Consider the following 23,975-nt stretch of genomic DNA (forward strand, 5'->3'; position numbering starts at 1 on the left):
GTAAACAAAAATATGTATATTCTGGAAGAATATGTAAACAGAATATGTAAACAAAAATATGTATATTCTGGAAGAAAGTCTAGGGGAAATATGATAGGCATTTAAATACCTCCAAGGAATAAATGCAAAATGCATAGGAGTTGAGTCTCATTTAAGGGAAAGTAGGTTCTGCAACATGGAGGCATGGGATGAGGGTGTAAGGGGATAGAAGGATGGTGGGTGCATGGAACAGCCTCTCTGTGGAGGTGGTGAACACAAGGACAATGCTGGAATTTTAGAAAACATGGAAAAGCTCAGAGGATCTCTAAAGGGGAGGAAAGGACTATAAAGCTAAATAGGGGATGTGAATGGGCTGTATGGTCTTTATCTGCTATTGTGTTCTAAGTTTCTATGCAGAAACATAAAGGAGTATTTTGAAAGTGGAATGCACATCAAATGTGGCATGGATTTAACATAGAACACTTGTAGTGAGAGTGTACATGCAAACTCTGAAACATGGCCACACTAGAAGTAGCAGAGATATAGGGATCAATGAGGAAATCACTCTCTCATATCCTCCACTAGTAACATGCTTTGGTGGTCTAATGGTTAGAATTTGGTGCTCTCACTGCCACAGCCGTGGTTTAATTCCATGTCAGGGAAATTTGGTTTGTCTTACCAATTTTCAGAAGTTTTTGAAGGTGTAAACAAACATGTAGATAAAGATGAGCCAGTCGATAAAATATAATTTGGATATTCAGAAGGCATTTAACAAAGTCCCCATGAGAGACTCCTCAGAAATATTAATGTTTTTTCACCTTATGTTTACTACCTCAGAGTTTTGTACTTATTTAACCATATGTACCTATTTTATCTTATGTTGCAAACTGTTCCATGTTAATGTTTTTCACCTTATGTTTACAAACCGTTCTATGTAAATGTTTCATCTTACATTATTTATTCACCCAGTTCTATGTAAACCGATACGACGTGCAAACGGTTATCGGTATAAAAAAAAGCCTTAAATAAATGAATAAATAAAATTACAAAGTCATGGGATAGGAGGAAGTATTAAATTGTGGATTGGCCACTGATTAAAAAACAGGAAATAGAGGGTAGAACTAAATGATCAGTTTTCCAAATGGAGAAAGGTAGTTAGTGAGTACCACAGGAACCTACCATATATTGTTTAACACATTCATAAATGAACTGCAAAAGGGATGATGAGTGAAAAGATCAAATTTGCAGATGACAAAATGATTCAAATTTATTAGAAAAGCAGTGTATTGCAAGGGATTGCTGAAGGACTTTGTGAGACTAGGAGACTGGGCAATTGAATGGCAGATGAAATTTAACATGGAAAAGAGCAAAATGATGCACATAGGGAAAAATAATCACAACTAAAGGAACACGATGGTGGGCTCTGTATTGGGAAAGGCCCTTGGAGTGCCTGCTGATGTAATATCTGTAGACCCTTGCTGGTGTGATGAAATTGGCTCAGCCTATGTGGTAAGCCCCATAGGCCCCCACCAATAGCTGATGGAGCAGGATCCCAAGGGGTAGATAGATTCCAAGCTGTTTATCCCAAGAATAAGCAGTGAATTTCTGCCTCTACCTTAATAATTGTTAATGCACTTTTCCTCCAGGAACTTGTCCAAACCTTTTTTAAATGCAGCTATACTAATAGCTTTCACCACATCCTCTGGCAATGAATTAGATAGCTTAACTATGCAATGAGTAAAACATATTTTCTCTTATTAGTTTTAAATGTATTACCCAGTAACTTCATTGTGTGGCCCCTGGTCTTTTACTTTTCAAAAGAGTAAACAACTGATTAAAGTTTACTCATTCCATTCCACTATTTTATAGACCTTTATCATATCTCCCCTCAGCTGTCTCTTCTTCAAACTGAAGAGCCCTAACCTCTTTAGGCACAGGGGAATTGTTCCATTTCCTTTATCATCTTGGTCACCTTTCTTTGCACCTTTTCTAATTCTGCTATATCTTTCTTGAGATGTGGTGTCCAGATCTGAACACAAAACTCAGAATGAGGTTGCAACATGGAGTGAAACAGAGGCATTATGATATTCTCTTTTATTCTTCATTCCTTTCCTAATAATCCCTAGCATTCTACTTGCTTTCTTGGCTGCTGCTACACACTGAGCAGAAGATTTTAACTCACACCTAGATCCTTTTCTTAAGTAGTAACTCCTAACGTGGAAACTTGCATTTTTTAGCTATAATTTGGGTTACTCTTCCCCAAGTGTATCATTTTGTGCTTGTCTACATTAAATTTAATTTGTCATTTGCATGTCTAGTCTCCTAGTTTTGCAATGTCTTCTTGCAATTTCTCACAATCCTCTTGTGATTTAACAACTTTGAATAATTTAGTGTCATCTGCAAATTTCATCATCTCACTTGTTCCCATTTCCTGGTCGTTTATAAATATATTGAAAAGCAGTGGTCCCAGAACAGATCCCTGGAGCACTCCACTATTCACCTTTTTCCATTGGGAAATTTTACCATTCAGCCATTATTTTATATATATTTTAACCATTGGCAATCCACAACAGTGTAAATAAACATGTGGCTAAAGTTGAGCCAGTTGATATAGTGTATCTGGATTTCCAGAAAGCACTTGTCAAAGTCCCTCATGAGAGACTTCTTAGTCATGGGATAGGGCACTGCCCCCTATCCCATGACTTTCTAATTTCCTTAGAAGTCTCTCATGAGGGACTTTGACAAGTGCTTTCTGGAAATCCAGATACACTATATCAACTGGCTCAACTTTAGCCACATGTTTATTTACACTCTCAAAAAAATATAACGAATTTATGTGGCAAGACATCCCTTGGCTAAATCCATGTTGGCTTTGTACCATTAAACTATGTTTATCTATATGTTCAGCAATTTTGTTCTTTATGATAGTTTTTACCATTTTGCCTGGATCAGCATCAGATTTACTGATCTCTAATTTGCTGGAGATCCATTGCTAAGGTGATGCTACAGTGCGCAGCAGGGCCTTAAGAACCCAGTCGCATGAAGTCAATGGGAAGCGCCAGCAGCTTAAGTTCTCACCGCGGGCCTTTTAAGATGTGGCGCACACCTAGAGGCCATCTGCAGGGGAGGGAGGATGGTGATGTAATAGCATTAATTAATTAATGTAATTAGTAATAGCATTAATAGCCACCCCTTATAATGTTATTATATATATATATATATATATATATATATATATATATATAATTATCTGATCTTCATTTTCCTTCTTACTCCAAGTTATTGATTCCCTGTTACATGTAACTGCTTTTCTGCACTATTGTTCAAATTGTAAAGTTTATTTTAATTGCACCCCTGTTTCTTGTGAACCAGCATGATGGGACTATCGTCTTGAATGTTGGTATATAAAAAAACTTAAATAAATAAATAAATAAATAAATAAATAAATGTGCTGGTGGCATCCCGCCACACAGAAGTTGTACAGTGGCTTCCAGGCCGCGGGTGGCACCCATAACCAGCAAACATAACAGTTGACAATATGTTGAAATCCTCGGCTCACTGCACGATTTTGTATTCAAATTAGGGCCTGCGCTAATAAGGAGGCGCTAGGGACATTAGCGCGTCCCTAGCGCCTCCTTATTAGCAGAAGCCATGGCTGTTAGTGGGTCCGACAACCGATGCTTAATTTTACCGGCATCTGTTTTCGAACCCGCCGGGCAGATTTATTTTTCTATCGGTGCCTTCAACTTAATATCGCTATGATATTAAGTCGGAGGGTGTACTGAAAAAGCAGTTTTTTCTGCTTTTCAGTACACTTTCCCGATGCTTTCTAAGGTCAACGCCTGTCCTTGGGCAGGCATTAATTTCTAAGAGTAAAATGTGCGGCTTGGCCGCACATTTTGCTTTCAGTATTCCGGGGTATTAACTAATAGGCTCATGAACATGCATTTGCATGTGATGAGCGCTATTAGTTTTGGGGTGGTTGGCCACGCTTTTTCCATGCGCTATTACCCCTTACAATATAAAGGGTAATAATAGCGTGTCTAAAATGCGCGGCCAAATGGGGGCTAAACAGTGCGCTCTGCCGAGTGCATTGTTCTGTATCAGTCTGTAGGTAATGTCATATGCCAGTCTGAAAAACTAAGTTTTGAGGACTCTTCTAAAGGACTTAGTGTCTTTCAGACTTCTCAGAACTGTCAGGAGAGAGTTCCAGATAGTAGGGATAGCAGTTGAAAAGCTCTCTCTAGTTTCGTCAAGATGAGCAAGCTTTGCAGAGAGTATGTCAAGGAGACCTTGGTTAGAGGAGCACAATGATTGTGTAGGTGTGTAAAGTTTTAGCATTTAGGAGATCCATAGGGAGGAGACATTGTTTAGTATGTTGTGGACAGTGATTGCTAATTTATATTGAATACATTAGGAAACAGGGAGCCAATGAAAGGATTGCAAAACAGGTGTAATATGTTCAGGGATAGGTGAGTTAGTTAGAAGATTAACAGTTGAATTTTGCAAATTCTGGTCTATTGATATAAGCAGGAAGACCCATTAACAAAGAATTACAGTATCTGGCTATATGATTATTTAGGAACTTAGCCGGCTATATTTTAGCCAGCTAATAAGTTAGCAGGCTAGAATTTAGTGAGTTAAGTACTTGATTGACTAAGGTGTTTGTCCCGTAAACACAAAATGGGAGAAAGGCTTTAATGAATCTAGTTCTTAGCTGGCTAAATCTAGTCAGGCTAAAAACTGTCTTAAAGTTAGCCAGCTAACTTTAAGCTAGCTAGCTATATTCAATAGTGCGGCTGCACTCGATACACAATCATATGGTGGAATTTGTTGCTGGATGATGTTGTCTGGGTGATGTGGGTGCTCAAAAGCACTTAGTCGCAGTGAAACACATTTTGACATGTCACACAAGAAGTCATTATTCCTTGTAGGACCGAGCAGTATTCCCTATTTAATCTAGTTTAGGGGTTGGAAATATGCAACTGTAAATTCTACATAATGCTTTGCTATCAGTAAACTAATTTCAGAGGGAATTTATGCTGGTGCCTTGCATGGAATTTTGCCTTTCCATAAGGTACTTTATTATATTATATAATATTTATATAATTCTATAGTATTTAATAAAAAGCTTTTCTCTACAGCTGTTGGCTCTAAGTGTCCATTTTCAGAGAATCCAACAGAACTATCAAGACCCACAAGAGACATGGGTGAAATTTCCTGCTTGGCTGCTCTGGTTAAGGGAGAGGGGCACAAGGGTCTTTTCCTCATCTTCATCCTCTCTCCTGCCAGCTAACTTTCTCTCTCTACTCCAGAAAGGAAACCTTTTGATTTGAATTTATATCTTGCAGAGCCACAGCTGGAGAAAACTTTATTAGGATAATATTTAAGATTTATAGTTTAAGACAGGCACAGAGTAGAGCTAGGCATGTTTAGGTCCGTATCAGACTAGAATGCATAGTTTACTTGGGTCATCAGACTTGGACATATGAAGTTTACGGGTGTCTTTAAGAAGGTTATTATGTGATCATTAGCTAGATAGGGCTAAGATTAAGATAGGTAAATCACAGAACAGATTAAAAGTTTAAAAGATACAGTGCTCAACTTTAAGGTATGGTATTAACTGGACATCCAGTATAGTGAATAAATGAGAGAAAAATTTGCAGAGCTTGTCAGTATGGGTGTGTTTTAAATGGCGACTTTTTCTGGGTGATGTGTAATGCTGGATAATGTGATGTGTGAATAAATATAAAAAGAAAATTAGGTCTTACCTCTGTTAATTTTCGTTCCTGTAGTACCAAGGATCAGTCCAGACTCCTGGGTTTTGCCTCCGCACCAGCAGATGGAAACACAGCAAAATTTGACAGGCTCTGCCATAAATACCAGGGTGCCACCCACAGCCTGTCAGTATTACGCAATGTCAAAGCAGAATGATCCCCAACTGTAGACTGACTATATACATGAAGTGTAACCGGGGAACCCTTGGGTCACTACCCCCAACAAAGAACCTGACCCAAAACCGGAGATAGACAGGTACGAAAAAAATCTACCAGATCAAAAGGTAGGTCAGACTTAGAAAACAGCGGACTCTCCGAACTTAATGCAGAATTGGGCGGGACTCTGGACCAATCCTTGGTACTACAGGAACGAAAATTAACAGAGGTAAGACCTAATTTTCTTTTCCTTGTACGTACCGGATCAGTCCAGACTCCTGGGATGTACCAGAGCTTAAATCACTTGGGATGGGACCAGGAGAGGCCCGCTCTCAAAACGCATGCTCCAAAGTTGCCCTCCCTGGAATCCTGGACATCCAGTCGATAATGACGTGCAAAGGTATGCAACGATTTCCAAGTCACTGCTCTGCAGATTTCTTGTGTCGAAATCTGGTGACACTCTGCCCAGGAAGCCGCCTGGGACCATGTAGAATGCACCTTCAGCTCCATTGGCAAGGGCCGGCCAGCTAAAAGGTACGCGGAATTTATAGCTTCCTTCAACCAACGCGAGATGGTGGACTTAGACGCCATGTTACCCTTCTTGGGCCCCTTCCAAAGAACGAAGAGGTGACCCGAAACACGAAACGAAGAGGTGACCCGAAACGAAGAGGTTCTGCTATGCTACCTGACTTCCAGGTAGCGTAGCAGAACCCTACGCACATCCAACTTCCTCAGGTCCTTAGAAAGGGAATCTGACCGGTCAAGGTTAGAAAACGATGGCAGCTCCACCGACTGGTTCAAATGAAAAGCAGAAACCACTTTCTGCAGAAAGGAGGGAACCGTCCTAAGACTAACTCCTGAATCAGAGATCCGCAAGAAAGGCTCCCTGCAGGACAAAGCCTGAAGCTCAGACACTCTTCTGGCCAAGGTGATTGTCACCAAAAATTCTACCTTCAACGTAAGATCCTTTAGGGTCACCCTCTTCAGTGGTTGAAACGGTGGCACACACAACTCCTTGAGCACCACATTTAAGTTCCATGAGCGACACGGAGTCAGCAGGGGTGGACACAAATGCTTTGCCCCCTTCAGAAACTGGGCAACATCTGGGTGTGATGCCAACGTTCCCCTGTCCACCGAGCCATGTAAACACCCGAGAGCAGCTACCTGTACGCGCAACGAACTACAGGACAAACCCTTGGCCAATCCATCCTGCAGAAAGGCTAGAATATTGGAAACGGACGCCCGAGTGGACCTAATTGCACGAGCGATACACCATGATTCGAAAAGCTTCCAAACTCGCACATTTTTTTACCTTTTGCTCATCAACAGGAGTATTAGCAAGTTGTGCGTGCTGGCAAAGTGCCGGCGCGCGCTTCCCTGGCACAGCAGCAAATGGCCGCTGTACTGGCCGCCTCTAGCCCCGCCCCTTTATTTAGGCCCAGCCCTTTGGTGCGTAACAGGGGTTACGCACGTGGTCGGGCTCCTTTGAAGATATGCATAAGAACATAAGAAAATGCCATACTGGGTCAGACCAAGGGTCCATCAAGCCCAGCATCCTGTTTCCAACTGTGGCCAATCCAGGCCATAAGAACCTGGCAAGTACCCAAAAACTAAGTCTAGTCCATGTTACCATTGCTAATGACAGTGGCACGCAAGGCCCAGCCACGCACGTAACCCCCATTTTTTATGTGTGTGGGGGATTAAAACCAAGCCATATGTGTCTATCTTCCTCTTTGTGGTGCTGCAGAGTTGTTTGGATCTGTTCCTGGCTCAGGTGTAGCGCTTTGCCTCTTTCAAAAATGAAAAGATATGATACTAGCTAGTGTTACTAGTAAGTTTGGATAAATTGCTTTAGTTCTGGGCTTCAGAACTGTTCAAATCTACTTTTATTCCATATTTACAGTCATTAAAGCTAAAAAACCATGGTTAATATTTATAACTCTGAAAAGCCTGCTTTTATAAAGTAATGAAAATGAATATTGTTATATCTAAAAAAAAAAAAAAAAAAATGTCCTGTCTCCATTTGTTAATATGGCTAAAAATAGCTGCCACAAGATTATTAGTTTAGGAATGTTAAATATGCCATTGTTATTTCTTCCCTCTGTCACTGAAAGTTGAAAACAAAACTAAAGTTTGCCGCTTGCATGTACTATTAATTATAGGACAGTGTTAAAGTTTGAGACTCAATTTAAATGTTAAGTTAATCATTTTCTTGACCTAGTTCTAGGAAGAAAAAATTAATGAGATAATTAAAAATGATTTATATCCTCATACATTGAACACAGAATGACTAACTGAAAACTGTAGAAAAAAAGTAATACTTACAATGTGTCCATGTGTCCTTTTATGTGGAAATTTGTTGAGCTGCATTTCCTGGGAGTTTATGCTGGTGCCTTGCTTGGCACTCTGCTTCTTCATAAGGTATTTATTAATATGTATACCATTTTTTAGCATTCAATAAAAAGCTTTTCTCTACAGCTGTTGGCTCTAAGCATCTATTTTCAGAGAAGTCCAACAAAAGCATCTACGATCTGGGTTTAAAAGGGGTTTGGATAAGTTCCAGAAGGAAAAGTCCATAAACCTTTATTAGCCTGGTACATTTGGGAAAGCCACTGCCTACTCCTGGAAGTGAGCAATAAGCAATGGATCTAATCTTGTGGGATCTGCCAGTTAATTCCTAGAGATCTGGACTGGACAGTGTGCTTGATGAACCTTGCATGGCATGTTCTTAACTAAGTTTCATGAAAATATTCTGTGCAGAGTACTGTAGAGCAGTAGTTCCCAACCTTTTTTGTGTTGAGGAACACTGGGGATTGGGCTCACTTCATCATGGCACACCAGCACCTTCCCTATCCCACAACCCCTGACATCATCATTCTCTTTTCTTCCTCCAACCTCACCCCAACCCCTGGCATCATCAGCTTCCCTTCACTCCCCCACATCACCTTTTACCTTCCCTCTCCCATCTCCCACCTCCTCATATCATCACCAACTTCTCCCCTCTCCCTTCACTCTACTGCAATCCTCTTCTCTCCACCACCCTTGGCAACATCACCTTCTCTTCCCTCTCCCCCTACTACCTCTGGTATCATCACCTTTTCCTCCAGTTTCTCCCCCTACCCCCAACATCATCACCATCTTCTGTTCCCTTTTCTCTCCCTTCTACCCCATGCATCAACATCTTCTCTTTCCTTTTCTCTCCCCTCACCCCTTGGTATTATCACCTTCCCCTCCCTTCTCTTTTCCTCCACAATCCTGGCATCATCACCTTCACACCTTCTCTCTCCACCCCCTAACAATCTCTATCGCCTTCTCTTTCCACACCTCCCCAAATGTAATCTCCAACAACCTCTATCCTAAGCTCTCATTTCATCCCTCCCCCCCACCAATAACCTTCCCTTCCTACTCTTTCCCCTCCTTGGCGGCTGCTTCTTTCTTCTATGCCTGTTTCCCTCTGGAATCAGATCTGCATGGGGCGAGCACGATTTATGAGACTACAGGGTTGCCCCATCCCGTTTCAATTGCAGAGGAGAGCCAGCAGAGGGGAAAACAGAAACAGCAGCAGCAGGTAAGTGCTTCTCTCTGACTCCCCCTGCTGGTGGGAGTATATCCTGAAGGCCAACTGCTGGGGAAAGAGAAACTGAAGACTGTCATGGCACACTAAAGCTACAGCTATGGCACGCTGGTTGGGAAACCCTGCTGTAGAGAACCACTGAAAAATTATGACCTTTTGAAGATTAGGACTGCTTCAACTTTTTAAGATATCAGTGATTTACAACATTTCTCCAAAATAGGAAGCTTTTCTCATCCTTACAGAAATAGAGATTTACAGGCATGTACCCATATCATACCTATGATGTTCCTGGCATCTTTCTGCATTTCTTTTGTGTTCTGCAGGTACATAGGCCATACGTGTCCATCAAAATATCCTGGTGGGTCGGGCGGTTCATATGTTCTGGTACTGCACAACAAACATTTAATTCTATTTTTTTTTTATATATGCTTCATGTCGTTTTATAAAGTATAGGAAAGTCTGGGCACAGCTGTTGCCCCTATGAGCTTGATGCACTAGGACAGTGTTACTCACTTCCAATCCTTGAGGATGCACAAACGGGTCAGGTTTTCCCTATTGAAGGTGCATGAACACTGCCTCAATTGTTTGCAAGTCTATCTCATGCATTCCTTAGGGGTACCATGAAAACTTGATCTGTTTGTGGCCTTCAAGGTTTGGAAGAGAATACCACTGCCTAGGCATTTCTTTTGCAGATACAAAGTGAAAGAAAACTTCCTCACATCTAGTTCTCTGATTCTCAGTCAGCTGGACTAGAGAGATGTTTGATAAAGCAGAACAAGATGATGAATTTAGAGTGCCATTTTTCTTTTGTAAATTTATATTTAATTGAAAAAAAAATAGAAGATTCAGTAGTTTCCTGTCATGTATTGCAGTTCTGCAGAAGTTTTCAATATTACTGCAGCTCACAGTGAGAAAAGTATCAATCAGCCAACACAATTTAATGCTAAGTCAGGTCTAAAGTCGTCATCCAAACCTAAATAGGCCATTAAACTCTGGTTCACACAATAAATGCAAATTTTACATTACATTCAATAAGAACAAAATATTTGTGTTTATTTTTCATCCTAAAGTCAGCAACAATAAGTAGAGAAGGAAAATTTTGCAGAAATTAATTTTCAAAAGGATTGAGCCAGGTAACTATCAAGTTAGCTAGTTAGATGCTCCAGGGTTTAAACTGCACCCATTAGGAGCAGCTAAAAATTTGTATATATATTCACAATGTGCATAGTTTTAGCCACAATAGAAGCAGTTCCAGGGACTTTTTTAGGTCTGGGAAGGAAACTATGCATATAAAATTGTATTTTCAAATATACATATCTAATTTTGCCCCTGCCCCTCCTCCTGCATAAATAACAAATGCAAAATACACAGACCCTTCTGTACCTACACGCTAAGCAAATTTTCAAAGAGAAACTACTTGTGTCCTTTTTCTTTGAATATTCACTGCAAATTACAAGGGTACAGAAGTATCTGCATATCTTGTACTTAGCCAGCTTACTGATAATTGCTTTTTGCACTGAGAGGAGAGGATCACCTTGCTGGTGGCTGAAAAGAATCAGTAAGTACTGCTTGGGGAAATTTTTAAAACTTTAAAGTACAGGGGAGAAAGTAAAACTATTGGAGTATATTATTTAGTTTGTTAGTGTGTCTGTATTGAACAGGTAGTCAGAAAGGCAGGCAAAAAACAGACGTTTGTGTGTTTGTATTTCCTAACCCACCCACCCCTCACTCATCCTTTATTTTATAGGCAGATGACACTTTCACACACACACACAAAAATAAAAAAATAAATTTATCAGCCTTTTAACTTAAATTCAGAAATTCCCCACACCTTATCAAGAGTTTAATCATTCCCTTGTAGGTCAATACCAGATATAGAGTGAATACACTAATACATTTAAAGGACCCTAATGGTACACAGTACTACTCCCATAGCAACCTAAAACTTAACTAGGAATTGAACAAATTTAAGATGAAGGCAGCTTCCCAGTCTTCTGCATCGAGTGTCACATGTATGGGGTTTTTTTTGTTTTTTTTTTGTTTTACTGCTGGTGAGAAATTGTACGTGTTCATCCAATGCAAGGAGCTCCTGTCTCTCAGAGAACGAGTCTGATCTCTGGAGGCTACAGTGGCAAACCTAAAGGAGATGCAGCAGTCAGAAAGGTATATAGATGAGACCTTCAGGGACATCGTAGCCAAGTCCCAACTCCAGTCTGGCAACCCTGGTGCTGCCTTGGATGAGGAAGATTTCATGATCGGAGAGCATCAACCTGGTGCAGCAGGAAATGATCCTGTAGCAAGGACCTGCTCTCCAGTTGGTGCATTGTCCTCTCGCACCAAGGATGAGTCTCCCAGGGCTACTACCCAGGAGGGAAGGGTTAAGTCGGCCATCATAGTTGGCGATTTGATTATTAGAAATGTAGACAGCTAGGTGGCTGCTGGGCATGAGGAGCGCCTGGTACATGTCTATCTGGTGCAAAGGTGGCGGACCTCGCACATCACCTAGATAAGATTTTAGACCATGCTGAGGAGGAGCCAGCTTTTGTGGTACATGTGGGCACCTATGACATAGGAGAGTGTGTGGGAGGGAAGTTCTGGAAGCCAAATTTAGGCTCTTAGGTAGAAAGCTGAAATCCAGAACCTCCAGGGTAGCGTTCTCTGAAATACTCCCTGTTCCACGTGCAGGTCTCCAGAGGCAGGTAGAGCTCTGGAGTCTCAATGTGTGGATGAGACGATGGTGCAACGAAGAGGGATTCAATTTTGTAAGGACCTGGGGAACCTTTTGAGGAAGGGGGGACTTTTCCGCAGGGATGTACTCCATCTTAACCAGGGTGGAACCAGACTGCTGGTGCTAACCTTTAAAAAGGAGATAGAGCAGCTTTTAACTAAATCAAAGGGGAAAGCAGACAGTTGCTCAGCAGCACATGGTTCGGAGGGAGGCATCTTTAAAGGATACTAAGGCAGCATTAGAGTTAGGGCATCCCAACAGAGAGGTTCCAATAGTAAGAAAAATAGTCCAAGTTCCTATAATTAAAAACTCACCTGAGCTTAAAGATTCCAATTCGTCCCTGTCAACTAAAAAGCAGAATGTTAATACAAACAAAAAACACACTTTGAAATGTTTGTATGCTAATGCCAGAAGTCTAAGAAGTAATATGGGAGAATTAGAATGTATAGCAGTGAATGATTGTCCCAGAAAACAACACGGAAACCAGTCTCTGAGCTATTGTGCCTAAGCTAATGTCTGACCCTGCAAGTTGATGTGACTGCCACCAAAAATATGACCTTCCAGGTCAGGTACTTTAGGTCACAGGAGACCAGATGGGCTAAAACCACACTGAGGTCCCAGAACACTGTGGGAAGCCATAGGGGAGGCTTCAACTGAAGCGTACTTTGCATAAATTGTTCAACTATATGCTGTACAGAGATGGGCCTACCTTCTACACCATGATGGTCTGTGCCAAATGCACTCAAGTAAACCCTAACAGAGATGGTCTTCAGACCAGTCTCAGAAAGGTGTAGAAGAGAGTCAAGCAACTTTTGTGTGGGGCAGAAGGGATCTAGGACCTCTTGCTCTCACCACACTGAAAACCTCCTCCACTTCAGGGCATAGGACTTTCTAGTGGAAAACTTTCTGGAAACCACCAGGATCTTATGTTCACACCTTCCGAGAGATTGAGCGGTGATAGGATCAGCCTCTCAACATCTAGGCATTGAGCGACAGGGCCTGGAGGTTGGGATGCCGCAATCGGCCGCGATCCTGGGTGATGAGATCTGGGGAAGTCCCCAGCCTGATCAGTTTCCTGATGGACATCTCCCAGAGGAGTGTATATCATTCCTGTCTCGGCCAATGAGGAGTTATGAGGAACATAGTCCCTTTGTCCTTTCAAAGCTTCAAAGTCTTCATCACCAGTGGAGTTGGAGGCTATGCATATAGAAGACCCTCACCCCAATAGTGAGTGAAGGTGTCCAATGCTGGCTTGCTGTGTGACCTGTACAGGGAACAAAACTGAAGATCCTTCCTGTTCCTGTACTGAATAGATCCACCAACAGTCTTCCCCACAGGTGGAAGATCCAATTCGCCACCCCTTAAGAACATAAGAACATGAGAAATTGCCATGCTGGGTCAGACCAAGGGTCCATCAATCCCAGCATCCTGTTTCCAACAGAGGCCAAACCAGGCCACAAGAACCTGGCAAGAACCCAAACACCAAGAAGATTCCATGCTACTGATGCTAGTAATAGAGGCCATTCCCTAAGCCAACTTGATTAATAGCAGTTAATGGACTTCTCCTCCAAGAACATATCCAAAACATTTTTGAACCCAGCTACACTAACTGCACTAACCACATCCTCTGGCAACAAATTCCAGAGCTTAATTGTACGTTGAGTGAAAAATAATTTTCTCCGATTAGTCTTAAATGGGCTACTTACTAACTTCATGGAGTGCCCCCTAGTCCTTCTATTAACCGAAAGTGTAAATAACCGATTCACATCTACTTGTTCAAGACCTCTCATTATTTTAAAGACCTTTATCATATCCCCCCTCAGCCGTCTCTTCTCCAAGCTGAACAGCCCTAACCTCTTCAGCCTTTCCTCATAGGGGAGTTGTTCCATCCCCTTTATCATTTTGGTTGCCCTTCTCTGTACCTTCTCCATCGCAACTATATCTTTTTTGAGATGCGGCGACCAGAATTGTACACAGTATTCAAGGTGCGGTCCACCATGGAGCGATACAGAGGCATTATTACATTTTCCGTTTTATTAACCATTCCCTTCCTAATAACTCCTAACATTTTATTTGCTTTTTTGACTGCTGCAGTACACTGAGCCGATGATTTCAAAGTATTATCCACTATGATGCCTAGATCTTTTTCCTGGGTAACAGCTCCTAATATGGAACCTAACATCGTGTAACTACAGCAAGGGTTATTCCCTACATGCAACACCTTGCACTTGTTAACATTAAATTTCATCTGCCATTTGGATGCCCAATCTTCCCCTTGATCCAGAGACCATTCGTGGGGTCGAAAGGAATGACTCAAATCTCTCCGCTGACATGTTTTCCTTTCTGGCCAGATTTGGTCATGGGATAGGGCCCATGACCAAATCTGGACTGCTTCCCAAACACAGGAGGTACGAGCCCATGCCTCCCTGCGTGTTGACATGCCACATTACCACTTGGTTGTCAGTTTTTTTATGAACACAATTTTGTTTGACAGCGATGTCTGAAAGCCGATAGAGTGTACCTGATCACCCCGAGCTTCAGGAAGTTGATTTTACACAATTGTTGTTGGGCGGACCAAAGTCCCTGGGTGCTGAGCCAACCTACATGAGCTCCCCAACTGAAGGTGGTCGCATCTATAGTTAGGTTAATTGGAACCCAAAGACTTTGGAAGGGAATCCCTCGTTCCAGACTGGAATTGTCCCGCCACCAGGACAAAGTCCCAAAAGAAAGGAATGACTCAAGATTCTGTCTCAAAGTCCCTGAGTGGTACTTTTCATCCACTGGGCTCTTCACACATGCAAGCGTACCTTGGGAGTCACATGTACTGTTGCGGCCATATGGCCTAACAACTTCAACATGTGCCAGACTGAAAACCTGCTGGCTCACTTGAATCTGTGCCACAATGAACATCAAGGTGATGCCCCTAGAGTGTGGCAGTTAGGCCTTGGCCTGAGTCGTGTCTAGCAGGGCTCCAATGAAGTCCAATTGCAGTGATGGGCTGAGATGGGACTTGGGGTAGTTGATGACGAATCCTAGCAAGTCCAGCACCCGAGTGGTGAAGCACATGGACTCTATGGCCCCTGCTCGAGAGGTACTCTTGACCAGCCAATTGTCTAGGTACAGGAAAACATGAACTTCCAATCTATATAGGTTGCCCGAAACCACAGCAAGGCATTTTGTGAAGACATGTGGAACTGAAGCTAGCCCAAATGACAACATGCGATACTGGAAGTGCTGATTTCCTACCACATATCAGGGATACTTCCAGTCACCAAGGAAGATCATGGTGTGGTGTGCGTGTTCTTTAGATCAAGGGAGTATAGTCTGTTCCCTTTTTGCAACAAGAGGATCAAGATGATCAGGGAAACCATCTTGAACTTTTCTTTCTGGAGAAACTTGTTCAAGGCCCTTAAATCTGGGATGGGACAGAGTCCTGTTTTCTTTGGACTCAGGAAGTACCGGAAGTAAAATCCCTGCCCTCTTTCCTTTGGTGGGATGGGCTTGGCCACTTTGGCCATTAAGAGGGAAAAGAGCTCAGTGAGAAGTTCCTCCTGATGTGCTACAGGTCCCCAATAGGGACTCATGGGGCAGTCTGGAGGGGTACTCAATTTGTACCTTCCTTGGATGCTGGATAGAACCCACTGGTTGGAGCTTATAAGGGGTCACTTGTTGACCTAGAACCATAGCCTCTTGGGTACAGTGGACACGGACATGTTTCCTATGATTCAGTCAAAACTCCATCTCGGGACTTGACTGGAACGTCTGCTGGAGCTTTGGAGCCCTCTGCTGCTTGGGACAGCTGTGAAGGGTCTGCTGTTACTGACAGGGTCAAGGCGGTGGAGGATAGCATTTTCTTGGGTGGAAGAAAGGCCTCCTCTGGCCAGACCTCAAAGACCTTCTAGCAGAAGAGGGCGGGTCTTGGGTGCCAACGGAGAGCTACTATAGCTTTGCATGGTATCATGCATTTGGGTCACCGTATCCTTCATTATCTCCGAAGAGATTCTCTCCAGTGCATGGTCTCCTATCATAGATCAGATGGCCTCAGCCATGCGAATCTGTGGGCATCGATTCCAGCTGCAGTGATCATCGATGCAGTCTCGAAAACATCATAGGTCACTCGGATCCCATGCTTTCTGCATACCAGGCAATTTTGCACCAGAGACTTGAGGATGTCCTGTTGCAGCTAGGCAGCTGCTTAGCCACCCCCTGCACCTGTTTCAGAATGTCCTGCTTATACTGGTTCATGTAGATCTGGTAGGCTGCTATATGGGCAATGAACATGGCGCCTTGAAACGTCTTTCACCCAAGAGCATCCATAGCCCTCTGATCCTTCCTTGGGGGCACCGAGGAATAAGTCAGAGTGCACATGGCCTTCTTGAGAGAGGGTTCAATGACCACAAACTGGTGTGGTAGCTGAAACCTGTCAAATCTGAGAGCCTTTTGGACGTGATAAACCGCATCCGTCTTCCTGTTAACAGGAGCAACTAAGAGGAGGTATTCCCACATCCTTAACAGTAACTCCACAAAGATCTCGTGCACTGAGACTGCCACGCTCTCCTTGGGAGGCTCCACAAATTGAGGATATCCAGCATTGTGTGTCTAGTATTTTCCTTTCCCTGTACGCACCCGGATCAGTCCAGACTCCTGGGATGTACCAGAGCTTTCTTACCTGGGATGGGTTCTGGAGAGGCCTGCTCGAAGCACACCTTCTCCAAATCCTCCTGACCCCGGTGCCTGGACATCCAGTCTAATGCCTCGCAAAGGTATGTAAAGACTTCCATGTAGCCGCCCTGCAAATCTCTTGTGGTGAGATTTGTTGGCATTCCGCCCAAGACGTTGCCTGCGAATGGGTAGAACGAGCATGAAGCCCAACTGGTAGGGGTCTACCACGCAGCAAATATGCTGAACTTATAGCCGCTTTCAGCCATCATGCAATAGTAGTCTTAGATGCCATATTATCTCTTTTTGGACCACTCCACAGCACAAAAAGATGGTCGGACATACGAAAAGCGTTCGTAACCTCCAGATAACGCAGCAAAGCCCTGCGAACATCTAGTTTCCGTAAATCTTTAGAAAAGGGATCCGACCGGTCCACATCTGGGAAAGACGGGAGCTCCACCGACTGGTTCAAGTGAAAAGAGGAAACTACCTTTGGAAGAAAGGAAGGAACCGTCCGCAAGGAAACCCCAGAATCAGAAATTCGTAAGAAAGGCTCTCTGCAAGACAATGCCTAAAGTTCTGATACCCTACAAGCAGATGTAATCGCTACCAGAAAAATCACCTTTAACGTGAGATCTTTCAATGTTGCCCTTTTTAGAGGCTCAAAGGGTGTAGCACACAGAGCTGTGAGAACTAAGTTCAGGCTCCAAGGAGGACAAGGGTGTCTGACCGGGGGCCGTCAATGCTTCTCTCCCCGCAGAAAACGAGCCACATCCAGATTCGTCGCTAACGCTACTCCCTGAATTGTACCACGTAAACAACAGAGAGCTGTTACTTGAATTCTGAGGGAACTACAAGATAAATCCTTCGATAGTCCGGCTTGCAGGAAACCCAAAATATTGGACACCGACGCTCGGGTTGGGACCACCTCACGTTCCACGCACCAAGATTCAAAGGCTCTCCACATCCGGACATAAGCCATGGAAGTAGATGGCTTGCGTGATCTCAAAAGCATAGCCACTACTGCGCCAGAATACTCTTTGCTCTTCAGACGCTGCCTCTCAAAAGCCATGCTGCTAGACAAAAGCGATCCGCCTCTTCCAAACAGACCAGTCCTTGATGAAGAAGGGCCGGGAAATCCCGAAGACGCAGGGGCTCCGCCGTGGTTAGATTAAGCAGATCCGCAAATCATGGACATCTCCGCCACTCTGGAGCTACGAGAATCAGTTCTCGTAGCTCCAGTGTAGTTCGATGTGCCTGAGTACCTTGCTGATCAAAGGCCAAGGGGGAAACACGTATAGCAACACATTTGTTGGCCAGGGAAGAACCAGGGCATCCATTCCTTCCGCTCCTGTCTCCTTACAGCGACTGAAGAAGCACAGGGCCTTGGCATTTCTGAACGTCGCCATCAGATCCATGCTGGGTGTGCCCCACGTGTCGCATATGAACTAAAAGTCTCGTCTGCCAACTCCCACGCCCCGGGATCGAGATGTGACTACTGAGAAAGTCTGCCTGAACTTTGTCGATGCCAGCTATGTGGGACGCCACAATGCTGACCAGATGCTTCTCCACCCAGAGTATCAACTATTGAACCTCTACGCCACTGGCTGGCTTTTGGTCCCTCCTTGGCGATTGATATACGCCACCATGGTCACATTGTCAGACAGAACCCTGACCAACTTTCCTTGGAGGACTGGAAGGAAAGCCTGTAATGCCAAATACACCGCTCTGGTCTCCAGACGATTGATCGACCACTGAGATTCTACCTGGGACCATTGCCTCTGCATCGATCTCCCCAGACAAACAGCCCCCCAATCGGATAGGCTGGCATCCGTGGTAATCACTGTCCACTCGGGCACTACCAAGGGGACTCTGTGGGTTAAGTTGTCCGAGAAGAGCCACCAATCGAGACTGGATCGAGCAGTATTCGTAAGGGGCAGAGGCAGGTGAAATTGCTCGGAGACTGGGTTCCATCGCGAAAGCAATGTGGACTGTAACAGATGCATATGAGCGAAGGCCCAGGGCACCAGCTCCAGGGTGGAGGTCATCGAGCAGAGGACCTGCAAGTAATCCCGCACCCTGGGAGGACGTTTGGCCAACAAGTCTCGTACCTGGCCCTGCAGTTTGCAAATGCGATCCGTGGTAAGGAAGACTCTCCCCCTTTGTGTGTCTAATAGAGCTTCTAGGAATTCCAAAGACTGGGTGGGTACCAGTTGACTCTTGGCTAGGTTGACCACCCAATCAAGCGATCTCATTAATTGCAGCACTCTGCGAATCGCCAACTGGCTAAGTAATGCTGACTTCGCTCGAATCAGCCAGTCATCCAGATATGGATGAACCAGGAACCCCTCCTCTGGAGTTGCGCTGCCACCACAACCATTACCTTGGTAAAAGTCCTGGACACGGTGGCAAGGCTCCAGGGGCGTACTGGGAATTTCCGGTTCTGCCAAAGTGTCGGCCACAAAAGGGCTGAGCCCAGGACTGTTGCCTATTGGAAGTCTGCCGAAAGGAAGAACCTGGAGCCCCAGATGGACGAAATCTCCGATTCCCTCTGAATCAAGCCTGTGAAGAAAAAGAGCCCCTCGACTTGGGCTTGTCCTCCGGCAAACGATGGACCTTATTCTCTCTCAGGGATTGGATATCTGTTAAGGGATATTGGATATTTGTTCTAGTTATCTGTAAACCGATATGATATCTCAATCGAATGTCGGTATATAAAAACAAATAAATAAATAAATATCTTCCACGTCCTTTCCAAAAAGCAACTTGCCCTTGAAAGGCAAGGAACCCAGCTGAGCCTTGGAGGAAACATCCGCTGACCAGTTTCTTAAGCACAGGAGTCTGTGGGCCGAGACCGCAGACACCATAGACTTGGCCGAAGTCCGCAACAGATCATAAAGTGCATCGGCACTGTAAGCGATCGTAGCTTCCAGGCGTCCCGCCTGGTAAGCTTCCTCCTCGGTAAGACTGGCATTGGCCTGCAATTGCTGCACCCAGCGAAGGCCAGCTTGTAAAGAAAAAGTGCTGCACATAGCTGCCCGCACCCCCAGTGCTGAGACCTCAAAAATCTTCTTGAGTTGAAGCTCCAACTTTCTATCTTGCAGGTCCTTGAGGGCTGTGGCTCCCATAACCGGGATGGTGGTCTTTTTGGTGACTGCGGACACCACCGCGTCCACCTTGGGCACACACAGTAGGTCTAAAGCTTCCTCCGGTAGAGGATATAGTTTATCCATAGCTTTGCTAACCTTCAACCCCAGATCCGGGGTATCCCATTCTCTGAACAGCAAGTCCATCATGGAGAAATGAAAAGGAAAAGAAGTGGCCAGACCCCGTAGGCCCAAGAACATTGGATCCATATCCCCCAACCTGGACTCCTCTGGAGGCACGTCGATGCCCAGCTCCCCGAGAATCGCGGGGATCAGCGGACCCAACTTCTCTTTCCTAAACAGGCAGACCACCTTGGGGTCATCTCCTTCCACAATATGAGAGCCCCGGCCTGAGTCCTGCTGATCAGAATCCACATCCACCCCCCGTGGGGGCTTGACCTGCAGGTGCTGGTCCCCTGGGACAGAATCCTGATCAGAGGAATCCATGTATGTATGGGGGGGGGGGGGGGGGGGGCTGTCGCTGTCCTTAATGGGCATTTAGCCTTTGACGACCCAGAGCCACCCTTAGGCTTGGATCGTTTCCATGGATTTGACCTTGGATCAAGAGAGGAAGTTTTATTTATTTATTTATTTATTTAACATTTTTATATACCGGCATTCGTAGGACACATCATGTCGGTTCACAATTAACTGAGAAAGGAAATTACATTGAACAAGGGGGGGTTTAACTGGGAGAATTGGATAATAATTGGATAAAAGGAACAAGGTAAAAAGCGAAGAAAAAGAGAAAGCAAGCATGGATAACTTAATTGGAAAGATATGGGTTTTACCTCCAGCCTGCTGTTTCCCTGACTTCCTGGCCTTAAAGGCCCTGTGAAGCAGCACAATGAACTCCGAGGAGAAGGAGGAAGGAGGAATCTGAAGCCCCCTCGAGGCTATCCTCCATTGCAGGCGAGGCATGATGCAAAGGTTTGCCCCCCCCCCCCCCCCGGGAACCCTTTGCTGAGGAGAGAGAGGAGGTGGAAGAATCCCCTCCCCCATCGCTGCTCGTGTCGCTGCCCGGAATGAATCCAAATTGGCTTCCATTCCCGTACTTAGCGGGAACGAATCAGCAGCAGAGGATCGCGATGTTCCCCCACCCATAGGGGCTCTGCAAGCAGCACTGCGATCAATTTTCGGGGCACTGGAAGATCCCTCCCCCCCTGGGAGGCATGCCGAGCAAAGACCATCCTGGGAAAGACGCGCGCACGCCGAGCCGCACGCACAGCGCACTGAGCACCGTGGCATCGGGTAGGGAGTAAATCAGGAATCAAGAGCAGTGAAAGAACCAAAAAGAAACAAAGAAAAACAGCGCTGAAAAAACCCCATTGAGATAGAGAGGGAAGGGAGAGCCACCACGCCGTAACCCCGATCTCGCACACAACAAAATAGGGGTTTGTTTTTTTTTTACTTCAAAAACTTGCCCGGCAGTGTCCAAGGTCCTGATCTGTCTGGGGTGAGTGAGCTGGGCTCCCTGATATCACACCCAGAGCTGCTAGATGTTGTCAATAGGGCCCTCGACTCTGTGCTGCAGCTGCCTCAAGGGCTAGGGGAGATGGTCCCCTCAGGACCTCACAACCCCCTGGGAGGCTGAAGACAGAACTGTCCCTTTTTGTTTTTTAAACCAAAGTATAAATTTAAAGGACAAACTCTCTAACTCTGACTAAAATCCTTTTGAAACCCTAAGCAATCAGCACAGACTGTAGGTTTTGCACCTCCACCATCTGCTGGAGACAGAGAAATACTGCCGGACTGTAGGTGGCACCTTAGGATATAAGGCAGAGTTTGTTTGAAAACTTCTCTGTCTCCATCTGCTGGAAGGGAGGCAAAACCCAGGAGTCTGGACTGATCCAGGTACGTACAGGGAATAAGTGATTTCTCTAAGCTTTTTACATGGACAGATTTCCACCTTTTGGGCTCCTCGTGAAATTATTCAAATCTATGGAATGTTCTTATTTAGAGCACATTTTAAGTCTCCGATTTGCCCATTTGCCAATATTGTCAACTTCAGTCATCTCGATACTGGTAACTGCTATCTCAAATAAAGTAGGCTCCTATTGGGAGTTTGAGAAACCTTGCACTATTATAATAGCCCCAAGCCATCACCCAGCTGATTATTGGTGCATAAAACAAATTATCCTTTCCAAGCAGTCATACAAAGCTTTCAATATGCAACAGTTTGTCCTCTTTTGGAAGGACTATATCTGCTTGTACAATTCTATTATTTTCTAGCACTTGTGAAACTTCTACGACTTCTGGATGCACATGCATCCAGAAATAACATTTTAAGATTATAAACCGCCGCCCCTGCAGGGTTGAAGCTCTCAGGTGTTGCCCTACAGGGGTGCTGTTTAAGGCCTTCCTGCCTACTGGGTCTCTTTTCAGAAGGGGGTTCAGTAGGGATTCTAATTGCTACCACCCACCCAGTGCAGTCTCTTGCCGGTTAAGAGGGGAGGCAAGGATAAATAAGATATTGTATATATTTTTTTTTTATAATTTTATTTAAAAATACTCTTTTAATGCAATTGTACTATTTCTTAATACTACTTTGAATATTCAAATAACAATTCTCTTAACAAACCTTAAAATATATTTCTTTTTCCTATCACAGACTAATAACTGTAAACAAACAAGCAATCATAAAATAATATATTCCAGCTACTTCCAACTAATCTATTTGTCAGATAAATATTTCAGTCCTTATTCTTTCTTGAATAGTAACTTTAATGTTTCTTATATCATTTCTTTTAAATAAAAGAAAATGTATTCTTTGTATTCTCTTTTCTTTTCTTTCTCTTATTTAAGTCCTGTATATCTTCTCCTTGTTGTATTCAGATAAGTAAACTATTTCTTTTGTTATAGTCTTTTACTTTCCTTTTGTATTTAGTGTCTTTTCTTACTTATTGTTTGTAATTGTTCTCAAGTGCACATGTAAAACAATATGCTCAGGCCTGGCAATAGAAGTTTTAAGTCCTATTATTAAACTTATCTGTTTTTTCTTCTTCTTTTCGTTGCTCGCCAGATGATAATCTTGTTGTTCTCTCGTCCTTTAGTCTTCTTCTTTTCTCTTCTTTTTCTCCGTATGCTGTTTCTTCTTTCTTGTACCTACTAACTTATACTTTAAATAAACTAACAACAAATACTAACTCCCTGATACTGCTCCGGGATCTTCCGTAAATAAATATATATATATGTATATGTCAACCTGTGTATTCTGTCTTTGACAGAGCTACTTGTTACTGTTTATCTATCTAAATTAAATCAAAAGATAATTGGTATTCCCTATCTTTTCTTCTTCTTTCTCTTTTATAATTAAAAGAACAATTCCACTATAAATACTTTCATACAACTCTCTTTTTTATATTCTTCCACACTTATGAGTTCCTTCTTATTCATTGAATATAGATACAACTTCTTTGGATACAATTTTACTTCACCATACAATATTTCTATATGTAATTTGTATCCTCTGCTTAATAGCATGTATGGAATTGAGCTATTATAGTGATATCTTCTTTATAGTGACTGTTGTTACAGTTTTTGTCACTAAAATGTTATACACTTTATAATGCTCAATTTTATTGCCATTCCATCTCTTCAAAAAAAAATTAAAAAATTCTATTCACTCAAACAGTATATTTAGCCTATTAAATGCTGTTTTAGAATGCGATACAGCAATTTTTAATTACTTAGGAATAGTTTATTTTGCTTACCTTATCTTAACAGGAACCCTCATACAAACACATACATACGTTCATTCATTCTATTTATAGTGCATGTTCTTTCATTATTTCACGATGTTTTAAACTGCAAACTAGGCCTAAAGTACAGAGCATCATGACAGCACCTCTGTACTATTACACTTCTACCTCTCAACTAACTGTTTCTCTAACTGTCTCTTTCTTTTCTTAGATCCTAAGATTCATTCTCCTGCTGATGTCATTGCTCACTATATG

General features: G+C 43.5%; 1 protein-coding gene across 6 annotated transcripts in view; it reads right to left on the reverse strand.

The window, feature by feature from the left end:
* NMRK1 (nicotinamide riboside kinase 1) overlaps positions 1 to 23,975 on the reverse strand; it is a 102,978-nt gene that overhangs the window by 24,871 nt on the left and 54,132 nt on the right. For 5 of the 6 annotated variants that reach the window (XR_003858652.1, XM_029616108.1, XM_029616089.1 and 2 more), the window contains one exon: positions 9,764 to 9,873. Coding sequence is in view for 4 of the 6 variants with exons in the window: in XM_029616108.1 (XP_029471968.1) it covers positions 9,764 to 9,873 (110 nt within the window). In the remaining 2 variants the exon portion in view is untranslated. Of the gene's footprint in view, positions 1 to 8,237; positions 8,444 to 9,763; positions 9,874 to 23,975 lie in introns of all 6 variants that reach the window. The other variant, XR_003858651.1, reaches the window with a different exon arrangement.

The sequence above is a fragment of the Rhinatrema bivittatum genome, chromosome 1, assembly GCF_901001135.1.
Source record: "Rhinatrema bivittatum chromosome 1, aRhiBiv1.1, whole genome shotgun sequence".
Classification (NCBI taxonomy): Eukaryota; Metazoa; Chordata; class Amphibia; order Gymnophiona; family Rhinatrematidae; genus Rhinatrema; species Rhinatrema bivittatum.